Source organism: Papio anubis, chromosome 11 (assembly GCF_008728515.1).
Source record: "Papio anubis isolate 15944 chromosome 11, Panubis1.0, whole genome shotgun sequence".
NCBI lineage: Eukaryota > Metazoa > Chordata > Mammalia > Primates > Cercopithecidae > Papio > Papio anubis.
In genome coordinates this window covers 10,812,837-10,825,890 of record NC_044986.1, presented here as the reverse complement: position 1 = coordinate 10,825,890, position 13,054 = coordinate 10,812,837, and the positions used below count along the sequence as shown (strand labels likewise).

The following is a 13,054-nucleotide window of genomic DNA, read 5'->3' as shown; positions in this document are numbered from 1 at the left end:
TGTTTAAAAGAATCAGACGTGTGAAGGATTCTGTTCAAATTACTTCTGCTCTCTGCTTTTATCACTTCACTGTGGGTCCGGGCGCGGGCTTTCTGGCCAGCTCCGCGGACGCTGCCTTCGTCCGGCCGCACAGGCCCCGCGGTCAGGGTCCCGCATGCGGGGTACCGGGGGCAGAACCAGCGCGTGACCGAGGTCCGCGGTGCCGCCAACGCCCCGGGTCTGCGCAGAGGCCCCTGCAGTCCCTGCCTGGCCCAGTCCGAGCCTCCCGGGCAGGCCCCCAGTCGGGCGATTTGCAGGAACTTTCCCGAGCTCTCCCGCGGGGAGACGCCGCAGGGCCCCCTTGCAAAGTTCCTTTAGTTTGAAGGACGCGAATCGCAGCGAGAGAACCTGCGGAAGGCGAATATGTGGGGCGCGCAGACGGGGAAACTGAGTCCCGCGAGAGGGCGGGTCTGTGCACTGCCCCGCCCGCGCCCCACGAGCTCCGCCGTGCCCGGGCGCGCCCGCCCTACCCCCGCCGCGGGCGGTCCCGGTCCAGCCGCCCGCCCTCCCGCCATCCGGTCGGCCCCCCTCCCGGGCGCCGTGCCCGTCCCCAAGGCGGCTCGTCACCGCTGCGAGGCCAATGGGCTGGGCCGCGCGGCCGCGCGCACTCGCACCCGCTGCCCCCGAGGCCCTCCCGCACTTTCCCCGGTGCCGCTCTCCGGCCCTCGCCCTGTCAGCCGCCACGGCCGCCGCCGCCGCCAGAGTCGCCATGCAGATCCCGCGCGCCGCGCTGCTCCCGCTGCTGCTACTGCTGCTGCTGGCGGCGCCCGCCTCTGCGCAGCTGTCCCGGGCCGGCCGCTCGGCGCCTTTGGCCACCGGGTGCCCCGAGCGCTGCGAGCCGGCGCGCTGCCCGCCGCAGCCGGAGCACTGCGAGGGCGGCCGGGCCCGGGACGCGTGCGGCTGCTGCGAGGTGTGCGGCGCGCCGGAGGGCGCCGCGTGCGGCCTGCAGGAGGGCCCGTGCGGCGAGGGACTGCAGTGCGTGGTGCCCTTCGGGGTGCCAGCCTCGGCCACGGTGCGGCGACGCGCGCAGGCTGGCCTCTGTGTGTGCGCCAGCAACGAACCGGTGTGCGGCAGCGACGCCAACACCTACGCCAACCTGTGCCAGCTGCGCGCCGCCAGCCGCCGCTCTGAGAGGCTGCACCGGCCGCCGGTCATCGTCTTGCAGCGCGGCGCCTGCGGCCAAGGTACTCTGCCGCGCTCCTGGGCAGCACCCCATTCTCTCCATCCCAGCTCGGACCTGCTTCTGCGGGACTGGTGGGCAGACCGAGGGGCAGTGAAGCGTTGCGGGGTGGCCAGGGCAACTCTCGGGGACAGGCAGGTGGGCCCCGGGGTGGCGGCTTTCCGCGGGCTGCCTCGGAAACGAGCTTCGCGCCCAGCCCGGGGCCGGTTCTGCGCCCAGACGATTTCGGTGCGCCGGGCCTGCACTCTGGGGCTCCAGACGCCTGGCGACCTGCTGCGGAGCGCCCTGAGGGCAGCCACACAGCGCGGGGAGCCGAGGACAAATAAGAGGAGTGGGGGCATAAAGGGAGGAGAGAAGTTCAGGACTAGGAACTGGAGCCTTGCAGAGCGGCTTCAGGACCACAAGAAGTCATTTCTGTTGCTTTTTCTATTTGCTTCCTCCGTCCCCTTTAAAATGCATTACTTTGATCACCGGACCGCTCCGTGAAAACTGTATGTAACTCTTTTGGAAAGGAACAGTGTTTGCCGGCCCCCGCCGGAGTTTCCCCAAAAAGTCTACCCCGGGCAGGGAACGGTTTGGCATCGCACTCGTTTCGGCGGCGTTGCTGCCTGTGTTGCTTTCCTCGTTTTGAGCCAGCCCTACAAAAATGAAAGTGGCTCCTTTTGAATAAGCTGAATCGGGCTTTGGATCACGAAATCTGCAGAGGCGTAGAAGGGACCGGGTTAGTAATGAGGAAGGAGCCTACCCCTCCCTCCTGCCGCACACAGGACCCGTTCGGCAAGGGAGATGGTGGTGATGGGGGCAGGAGTGGAGGGGAGCAATGTCTAACTCTCTCGCGGGACCTTCCGGAGAGATGCTTCTCATCTTCAGGCAGAGGCCATGTGGAAGAATAATATCGAGTTCAGCGGCGGCCAGTCCCGCGGTGTAGAACCAGACAGCGGGGCTTGGCAGTGCGCTTAGGCGCAGCCATGCGGCTGCTGCCCGACCCCAGCGCTGCCTCCTCAACTCGGGCAGTGCCAGGAGAGGGGCATAGGAGAGCACAGTGCAGAGGGACTGGTCTAGATTTTACTTTATAGGAATATGGTTCAGTATGACCAACTAGGACTTGGCATAGTTTGGCTTACATGGACGGGACGGTGCCAGAGCCGAATTGGGTGAAATTCGAGATTGTGTATTTCACCAACGCAGGAGCACAGCCCTCGGGAAAATCAGCCTAGTTAGGCAGTAGAGAGTTGTCCCGGAGACAAGTGATCCCGCAGACTAGAGAATGGGCATGATGATAGCACACGCCTATTGAGCACTCAGTCTGTGTGCCGGGTGTGTTACCTCTGTGACCTCATTTGGTCTCACGAGGAGGGAGTTTCTCCTCTCTCTCTCTCTCTCTTTTTTTCTTCTTAAGAGACAGGGTCTCCTCTGTCACCCAGGCTGGAGTATAGTGGTGTGATCATGGCTCACTGCAGCCTCCCACCCCTGGACTCAATGATTCTCCTGCTTCAGCCTCCCAAGTGGCTGGGGCTACAGGCAGATGCCACCACACCCAGCTTCTCATTCCTGTTTTACAGATAGCGGAACTAAGGTTGAAAAACTTGCCCAAGGTCACTCAGCTGGAATTTAAACCCAGATAGCCTCATTCAGAGGAGTCAGGCCAGCACTTAACTCCAAGGGTGTGGGAGAGGGGTCAGGTGCTGTAAATTTCCTGGTGGGTTGGATGTGCATCCCCCTCAGAGCCGGGAACAGCATACACAAAGCCTAAGACTTGTTTGGAGGTGAATAGATCAGTGTGGCTGGGGGACGTTTGGGGAGGGCAGCAGGAGTGAGCCAGGCTGGTGGCCCAGAGTCCCAGGGCTGAAGAGGCTGGCTGTGCCCCGGGCCCTGTGTGCAGATGTTCTTGAACTGGGGCAACTCAAAGCCTAGTGTAGTGTAGGGCTGACCTAGCAGTGGTGTGCGGAATGCATCCAGGGTGGAGAGTTTAGACTACTGCAATAATCTGGGTGTGAGGCAACAACATTGAAAAAGCATGTTTTTGTCCAAAACAAGCCAGCTGTTACTGGTCTCGCTGTTTGTGGTCTCATTGCACGGGGTCCTGAGTTGCTGGCACCATGCGAGTCGCCTAATTTATTGCTAGTGAGGCAAGTTGCTTAACAAGCTTTGGAGTTGGCTGAGTCCCTGTGTGGAGGAAAACAGGTCCCCCATTGGCCATCAGGCTCACGGCGGGCCCCGGTGTACCAGTGAGGGGACAGCCACAGAGGGATAAGCATGGTGGCTTTGAAGGGAGGGAGAGACACAGTGGGTACAATGCTGTTTTTATCCCTCCCTCCTTCTTTTGCAAATATTTGTTGAGCTCCGTAGGGTGTCTGACACCGTTTGCATGTTTGTCTGGCACACCAGAGGCACTTGGTACGAGTGGATTAGTGAATGAATAAATGAATGAATGAAGACAAATGGGAGGCGCTTTCGACATACAGCCATTCTGTTTTTCCTTAGTGGAAGGCACTGCTTTGCTGCGCCCCCTCTCTGGATCTCACTCTCCACCCTTGACTTTCCGGAGGTGTTTCCGAGGACAGGCGCCTGGGAGCCAGCAGACTTCATTCAGTCCAAGCCAGGCTCCAGGACTTAGCAGCTGGTGCCTACGGGCAGGTCACTTGACGTCACTGTTAAATGAGGTGAATTGGCTGCCTGCTCTGGCTCGAAGATTGGCGGGAGAGCTACTTTAGCTGCAATGGACATGAGCCTTTTCAAGGGGTGCCACTTGACTAGAGGCCTGAAGTTGGAGCAAGTCACACACGGATCAGAAGACAGAGCTCTCGAGGCAGGAGCGGGTGCTGTGATTTCAAATATTATAAGGAGGCTTTGTCTGGGGCAGAGCATGCAAGGGGATGAGAGGTAGAAATGTCATCAGATCAGGGGTCTCCAGGCAGGTGACCAGTACTTTGGGTCACGGTAGATCTTTGGATAGAGGAACGTGTCACCATTCAAAGGAAGGTACTTTCATTTGTAAGCTGTTTAATGAATAGACCTCAGAGAACATCTCTGCTCACCGCTCTGGAAATGAAGGCAAATCATCTATTTCAGAAGTCAATGCACTGGCAGGGTTTGGATGGCAAAGTATACAATTCAACTAGAGAACAAAGATCTGTCATCTCCAGGTCTGCTGGTCAGATGATTACAAAAAAGAAAGGGATTGAAATACTAATAAGATACAAATAATGAGGGCTAACATATATGTTGTGCTTATTCTGTGCTGGGTGCATACTAACTCATTTGATCCTCCTGACAGTCCTGTGAGTGAGTGCTGTAGTCTTCCCTGGGTTACAGCTGGGCAACTAAGTCACAGAGCAGTACCTTGCTCAGCACTGCTGGTCCCACACAACTGGATCCAGAGTCTCATTCATAACCAGCATGCCGTGCCGTTGACAGAGCAACAGAGATTATAAACCACCCCCAGCTAAGCCCCAGCTAATAGCTGAAATCAACAGAGCTCCAGATGGCTGTGGCCTTGAGATGAAACAGGACAGATCACAGCCCTCACTCAGCAGGCTCAGGTTGACAAGGTTGCCTCCAGTTGCCGTCAGTGCAGCCCTCACTAAAGAAAAGCAAAAAATGCCGAGGGACTGTAGGAAAGCTGTTTCCATGCCAGAGATCCAGACAGCAAACTGCTCTTGAAGAGAAAAAGCCCTTCCGGATTCCCCCATGTCCCAAAAGACCAGCCACGATTCCGGACCTCTGCTAAAACATGGACAAGAAGCCAGGATCAAGACCTGAAACAGACTTCCCAAACAGCAGAAGCCTCATCCATTTCTCCTCCTAGTACATCCTCCAGGAAAGCCCACCCGACTCCTGACAGGAGCCCAGACAAGCTTGGAGGTCTGCAAGCTGCAGGGGTGCCCAGAAACTCCGCCTCTGGTGGTTTTTAGTATTGCCTGCCCCTGGTCTCACCCCAGAGCCTCTGAAGGCAGAGGCTGTACATACATACCTGGTGAAGAACCAAGGGCTTAGACGGTTGCTTTACTTCTTGGAGGCCTGGATGGTTTGTAAAATTTATTTATTTATTTATTTATTTTTTTGAGACGGAGTCTTGCTCTGTCGCCCAGGCTGGAGTGCAGTGGCGCGATCTCGGCTCACTGCAAGCTCTGAGACCTCGCGAGTTCACGCCATTCTCCTGCCTCAGACTCCCAAGTAGCTGGGACTGCAGGCACCCGCCACCATGCCCGGCTAATTTTTTTTGTATTTTTTAGTAGAGACGAGGTTTCACCGTGTTAGCCAGGATGGTCTTGATCTCCTGACCTCGTGATCCGCCTGCCTCGGCCTCCCAAAGTGCTGGGATTACAGGTGTGAGCCACTGCGCCGGCCCAAAATGTACTTTATTTAGGTGATTCTTTCATGGGAGCCTCAAACAAGCAATCGTTGTTAGCTGAGTGCTGACCCTGTGCTGAGCTCTGGGGAGACAGGGTTGAATAAAACAAAGTCACTGCCCACAGGGAACTTACATTCAATACATTCAGTACAATCACTGCTTCCCCAGGTTGCATTTTTCCGTTGTTAGAGTGGGCGGTTTGCTAGAGAGTCATTTCCACTGTTGGCAATTCAAATACAACTTTTGTCACTTAAAAAACAAGTGTGCTGGGACCTGAGCTTCATCTTAGGGTAGGGTGGGTGGAAACAGTTGTGAGTCTCCAGTTTTTAGTCACCCGAAACTTGGAAACTTGGAAGTCTTTTGAGCAGTTTATGAGGCTCTGCCTGCTCTGGTCAGCTGCCTTCTTTTATTGCTCTGTTGGTTTTGCTAAAGAGTTAAAATATTAAGGTTTCGTGAAATTAGGACGTTAACAAGCTCAAAAACCAAGTGTCTGAGTTACTTCATTCCACTGAGAGAGCTGTAAATGGGTTGCACTGGAACTTAAAATAACTGCATTGAGTAAGCGATGGTGGCGGGCACCATGAGCTAACTGTGGTCAGAAGCCTGACAGCCTCCGCTTTGGGGCTGGATTCTCCGTTTGGAGCTGTGTGATCTTGGACGAGTTTCATGCCTTGGATTCAGAAATCAGACTTTCCATGAGCTTATATTTCAAGTGAATAAATAGCTCTGGTCAGGCTTAATTTGAAGAAGAAGTGAGTTTGGCAGTGGGTGAGGGTTCCTCGGAAGGCCAGCTGGGGTGGAGGGGCTGAGGACAAGTGGCTCTGGCCCTTCCTGGGTTGTTACCTGATCAGGTAACGGCTCCCTCGACCTCTTGGAGCCTCGGCAGTAAGGGGATTGGGCCAGTTGATCTCTGAGGCTCCTTTTAACTGGAATGGTCTGTGATTCTTGTAAGAAAACAAGTCTCTGAGGAGGTTGTGGTCGCCTCATTCCTAATTTAAAGGCTGGGGAGGCTTCCTTAAGAGCTACTTCTTTTTCCTAAATTATTGACGGTTAAAGCCAAGGCTGGCATCGAATGGATGTGATCCATCTTGAGCCTGGTTGCTTTGTGTTTCAGCTTTGTACTGGCTGCTGAAAGTCCCCAGGAGACCACAGGGGTGACATGTTCATCCCCAAGAGATGAGCTTCCCTGAGCCTCATACCTCTTGCTCCTTCCCTGGAGCCTCAAGGCCTTTGGGTAGTCGGAAGTGAGATGCCTTTGTGTCATTTCATCTTTTCCATCTCCACCTTCTCTGCCATTGAAAAAAAAAAAAAAGGAAAGAAAAATCCTATTAATAGAGAAACCGAGAAGTGTAGCCATTCTGAATGTGTTTCCAAAAGGCTCCTGGAAGTGGCATGGAAGTTGGAGTGATTCAGCGCTACTTGGTGACGTGTGCCTAGAACCATAGGGGGACATTAGCCAGGACAACACGCCTCAGGACAGAAGTAAGTGGCTGTGAAGAGGCATGTCCGTCACTGCTAAAAAGGCGCAGAGTTCAGCTTTTGGAGTCAATGCTAAGAGTTCCACTTCTAAATTCATTCAGAGCATTTATTTAACACCTACTGTGTGCTTCGAAGTGTACCAGGTACGGGGACTCAGAGGTAAGGACTAGTGGCCCCTGATCTCAAGGTACTGGTGGTAGATAGTGTGATGCTCAGCTTAAGGGCTGGGCTTCTGAAGTCGGATTACCACTTTCTGAATGTGTGGCTTTTCTTGAGTGACTTCATCTCTAAGTCTCAGTTTCCCCATCAGTAAGATAATAGAAGTAATAGCAGATACATACATAGCTCTTAGGGCATTGCAGAATGGAAGGACCTCCTTACATGAAACGCAAAGCACTGTGCCTGATGCATTGCTAGAACTCAGGCAATATTAGCATGTTGTCATTATCATTATCATCATCATCATCTTCAAGACACTGACAAAGGAGTCAGCTGTATGGGAAGAGTGCTGAGACGCTCTTGTCTCCCTGGGGATGAGGTGGGTGGGTGGGTTAGGAAACCTTCATAGAGAAGGAGGGTGATGTGAGACTTGTGTCTGGGAGCTGACTCGGAATTTGCCATCTACTATGTTGGAAAAGGTTCTCTGGGCAGAGGTATCCAAAGTTGCCTTGACTATCACCCTCTGAGGTCCCAGTTGTTGCCTATATCATGTGACCAGTGTGTGGCTTCTCTTGAATTAAGAGCTGCATGTCTGGACTGCCTGGGATTTTACAGATGTCATCTCGTTAACTCTTCCTGGAGCTTGTGACACCCAGAAGATGGCAGTTTATAGAAGCCCTGGGACCTTCTTGAATGATGCTTGGTTTGGTTTCCATGCTCTGGGAATTCCTCACAAGGAAAGATTTGTCACATCTTAAGGAAGGAAAAAAAGGCAAATTTGGGAGTCCATGGATACCCTATTATTTTAGATTCCAGGACAAATTGTCAAATAAGCACATTTCATAAAAACAATCCTCCGCAGCATCCCGTGACAGCAGCTGGTCCCTCGCCACAGGATAATTATGTCTCCTTGTGCACACAAAAGTCTCCGAGGGCATATTGTTGTGGCTGGAGTTTCTGATAATTTCCAAATTGAACAACCTCAGTCCTAATGAGTCAGAAGCTTGTGCAATATTTTCAAACCTCAGGAACATCTTTTTCATTAGCTGTGCAATAAAGATGGTAGGCCTATCTCTGTGATGAGCTGTTTTTTTTTTTTCTCAAAGTTTGATGAGATTCGCTGTAGAATTCCTTCTCACATAGTCTTGGGCAAGATTTTACCCGATCTTCCAACACATGAGTCATATCATATCCTGTGACTAAGAAGAGCTGTCTCTTTGGTGCCAGTTTTGTAAGCACAGTCACCACTTGGTGGAGACGGATGGACACAGTCGGGATTGCCCAGGCAGATGGGCAGTCTTGCCAACCAGACATAGGGGAGGGAAGGCTCAATGTTCAGCGGTCACATCTGCTTTTCTGTGGCAGAGTGAGCTATACAGGAATATTGTATTCTCCAGGACAGTTAGGGCAGTGGGAAATGTCACCAAACAGAACAGTGACCCAAAGAGCTGCTGCCACTGGGTGCTCTGTGGGAGCTGGGCACTGTGCTCTTTGTGTTATGGGCCTTGCTTTGTTCTTACCTTGTAGCCACCCAGAGAGGTAGGGCATTAGCCTTGCTTCCTAGCTGAGACTACAGAAGAGGCTCCTAGAGGTTAGCTGTAATTTGTCCAAGGCCAGCCAGTGCAAGGAGGCAGAGCCAGGATTTGAGCCCATGTCTGTCTCACTCCCAAACTATTCTTCAGATTTCTTTAAGTCAAGTGTTATTTAGAAATGTTTTGTTTATTCGTCAAATATTTGGTGGATGTTTCCAGCTATCTTTCGGTTATTAATTTCTAGTTTAATTCCATTGTGGGCTGAGAACATATTTTGTATGATTTCTATTCTATTACATTTGTTAGGGGGTATTTTCTGGTCTAGAATGTGATCTGTCTTGGTGAGTGTTCCCTGTGTGCTTGAGAAGAATGTGTGTTCTGTCGTTGTTGGATGGAGTGTTCTATAAATGTCACTTAGGTCTAGTGGATTGATAGTGCCATTCAGGTCAACTGTATCCTTCCTGATTTTCTGCCTACTGATCTATCAGTTCCTGAAAGAGAAGTGCTGACGTCTCCTGAGTCTATTCTGAAACACTGGATTGCGGTCTCCATGATGAACCACTAGAGTTAGAAAACCTGAGTCCTAGCCCCATTTGGGCCTTTGGGATGACTCCCTTCCACCTCAGTTTCCTCAACTACAACAGGAGGACAATGATGCTTCCCAGGAGACATCAACAGGATACTGTGACATAAGGGATATGAAGGAGCTTTGTCAACTCCTAAAGTTTCAATGCTAGGAATCCTAAAGCATTGAAGTCCAATGATATAAGGAATATGAAGGAGCTTTGTCAACTCCTAAAGCTTCAGTACTGGGAATCCTAAAGCACTGAAGTCCAATGATATAAGGAATATGAAGGAGCTTTGTCAATGCCTAAAACTTCAGTGCTTCAGGAGTCCTAAAGCATTGAAGCTTTAAGAGATTAGGACCTCTAGTTGACAATTCCAGACTCTTCCAGGACTCCTGATAGAGCCAACACCAAGAATAGTGAAGCCGGAAGGATGCAAATAGTAATATGTCTCCTGGGTGTCAAAGTGTGGGTCTCCTCTGGGCATGTTCTCTTGTCCTACTGAGACATGATAGCTCTTGGCCAAAGTGACTGAACTTGACCCTCTGTTTCAGGAAGGCCAAATGCAGGGCTCACCACCGTCATGTCCAAGGGCAGATGCTTTGGTCCAGAACATCAGCATCCCAGTCATTACACCAAGCAAGCTGCAATCTCTGCCTGCACCGTGGAGAGCGCACGCTCCTCCCAGGGTGGCCTGCATCCTGTATCCTGCATCCTGTGTTCTTCTCAGGCCGACTTTCTGTTTAATGTTTGCTGGTCAGGAAATGGCCTGAGCTGAGGTTCCTCAGATCCCAGCCTGACCTTTCTCCACTAGCATTTTTGGCTCTGAAAAATATAGCCCAGTGTGGTTTAGCCCCACTGGATAAAACCCAATAGGAAAAGTCTGATAATAGCAGAGGAGGCGTAGGAGGAAGGGTGAGGATTTGAGAGCATCTGGGATGGACCATGTGTGTGGATATTGTTCTGTCTGTGGGATTGTGTGACACTTCTCATTTACAGTCTGTTCCCTTGGAAGTCCCATCATTGGCCAAACATATAGTCCTTCTGTCCTCTGAAAAGTATCATTCTGCTCCTACCTTTGACAACCATCTCTGACCACATCAACTCCCTGTTTTCATGCATCTTGTGGATGAGGACACCACCTTACCTGTAAGGACACTGGTGGCTTCCCAAAGCCACCAACTGACTTGTAGAGAAGACAGAATCCCAGAGTATGAAACCTGAGGGTGAAGGGTCCTGGCAGGTCCTAAAGCCCAACCCTTCACTTCACAGGTGGGGAAACTGAGGGAGCCAATGGGAACATGACTCTCACAAGCCGCACAGCTCATCTGTAGGGGCCAGTGTGGAGTCTGTTTATCTTGAGACCCAGGGCTGAGTCTTTGAGCCCTCCCCATCTCAGCCACATCCTCCTGTTGGAGCAGTTAGGTGTTTGGGAGAGGCCATGGTCCATACTCATGGTATTCCTGTAAAGCTGGAGAAACAGGCCTTGCTCCCTTAGTCTCTCTAATCAAAATGAGGTTGCAGAAAACCCTTCTCCCTACTTCTCCCTAAAATAATTTCCTTGGGTTAGAAGATGACTAAAAAGCTATTCATCTGATGACTGATGTCTCCCTTCAAGAGTTATAAGCACATATAAATGCCTTTGAATGGTAATTATCATAATTTTGCTGAAGGGAAAATATCAGTATAAATATCATGGTGGACTCACTGATGAATGAGGACTGAAATGCTTTCATGTCTTTTCAGCTGTGGTTAGATTTTCTTTGAGCAGAGTATACAAGTTTTTCCTCTCCTAGCATAAAGACTTTTTTTTGTATCTTTTCTCTCTACTGTTTAGACATGACAGAAAATGCATTTATACATTTGATGACATATTGTACTATCTCAGTTCTTTAATATTATAAACGTAATTTAATCCTATGAAAAATTAAGAAAAGAAGATTCATATTTCACCATTACCATCTCTCCAGAAATACTATTATTATTATTATTATTATTTTGAGACAGAGTCTTGCTCTGTTGCCCAGGCTGGAGTCAGGGGCACGATCTTGGCTCACTGAAACCTCTACCTCCCAGGTTCAAGCAGTTCTCATGCCTCAGCCTCCTCAGTAGCTGGGATTACAGGCCTGCACCACCACACCCAGCTACCTTTTATATTTTTAAGTAGAGACAGTTTTGCCATGTTGGCCAGGCTGGTCTCGAACACCTGGCCTCAAGTGATTGGCCTGCTTCGGCCTCCCAAAGTATGGGAATTACAGGCATGAGCTACTATGCCTGGCCTAATTCCATCATTTCTGTCCCAAGTGTTGCCACCATTTGGTTAACTGTTCCCCTGTCCACATCCATTTAGGCCAAGGTTGCGATGTTAAACAATCCTGAGATGGACATTTTCATGTTTATGGCTATTTCTGCATCTAGGGTCGTTCTCTTAGGAGAGGTACTAAGAAGTACAGAAACTGGAAAGAAGGATATGGAATTTTTATGGTTCTGGTGTAAATTGCCAAATTATTTTCCAGAAAGGTTGTAGCCATATTTGTTGCCATCAGCTCTAGAATTTCAACCTCGTAAGTCACTGAAAGAAATTATCCCAAAAGCAGTCCTTCAGGAATAATGGAGGAAGATGGTGCCGAACCCAGCCATTCTGCTCACTGTTAGATTACTTTTTCGGTCTTACAGGTTACTTTTATTCTCAGGTTGATTGCTCTTAACAGTTGAGCAATGTTTGGGGTAGAATAATGAGCACTTTTCCAATTTGGTTCTACCTGGTTGAGTTGTGATCACAGGCAGTCTCACCTGGGAGGGGCTTGGGTGGTTGTCAGCTTGTCCTTCCAACACTCGTGTCTCAGGCGAGCAGCCTGGGACCAGTGAGGCGACCTGAGGGCTGGAGGTCACAAACTAGGAGGTGACAGAGAACCCAGGTCTCAGGAAGCCCAGCCCAGGGCTCGCTGCAGTAAGCCTCTCGGATGCCAGCTCTGTCCAGGATGCGGGAGGAGGCCAGACTGATTTGGTCTGTTTTGAAAAGTGATGAAAATATTTATTCAAATGTTTTGTACACATAGGCAGAAGTATAACAGAAGCTGCATATACAAAATCATTTTCTAGTAGTCACATTAAAAAAGTAAAAAGAAACAAAGAACATTATTATTTTTCTTTTTAAAACAGCTTTATCGAGAGATAATTTACATACTATAAAATTTACCCCAAGTGTACAATTTGCTGTTCTTATGTATTCACAATCATGCACCTATCACTACCAACTCCAGAACACTTTCATCACCCTAAAAAGAAACCCCGTATCCATTAGTAGCCACCACGTACTTCTCCTCTGTCCAGCCCTAGGCAACCACCGGTTCATTTTCTGTTTCTATGAATTGGCTTATTCTGGACATTTCATATAAATGGAATCCAACAATACGTAACTGGCTTCTGTGTCTTAGCATAATGTTTTCAAGGTTGTCCACGTTGTAGCAGGGATCATTATTTCATTCCATTTTATGATTAGAAATATGTCTTTTTATGGATACAGGGAGACCAGACTTCTATTTTATCTCCCCTCCCTGATGGGGAATCCTAATTTCAGCCCGGAAGGTCACTGTGAAAGTCTAAACGCACAGGTGATACTGACTGGTTCCACTGGAAGAAACTGTAGCACCTGACTCAGGAAGCCAGCATTAAAACCAAGAATATTCTATACGGACGGGGATTACGCACTGAAAGGAAAACATGAGGCAATGCACTTTTCAGA

At 50.3% G+C, this 13,054-nt stretch overlaps 1 protein-coding gene across 1 annotated transcript in view; it reads left to right on the top strand.

Annotated features, from left to right (window-relative positions):
• Positions 1 to 590: 590 nt before the first annotated feature.
• Positions 591 to 13,054, top strand: part of HTRA1 (HtrA serine peptidase 1) — a 52,820-nt gene continuing 40,356 nt past the window's right edge. Inside the window, exon 1 of the mRNA XM_003904368.3 lies at positions 591 to 1,223. Within this exon, the coding sequence (XP_003904417.3) occupies positions 620 to 1,223 (604 nt within the window). The 5' untranslated portion in view covers positions 591 to 619. The remainder of the gene's footprint in view (positions 1,224 to 13,054) is intronic.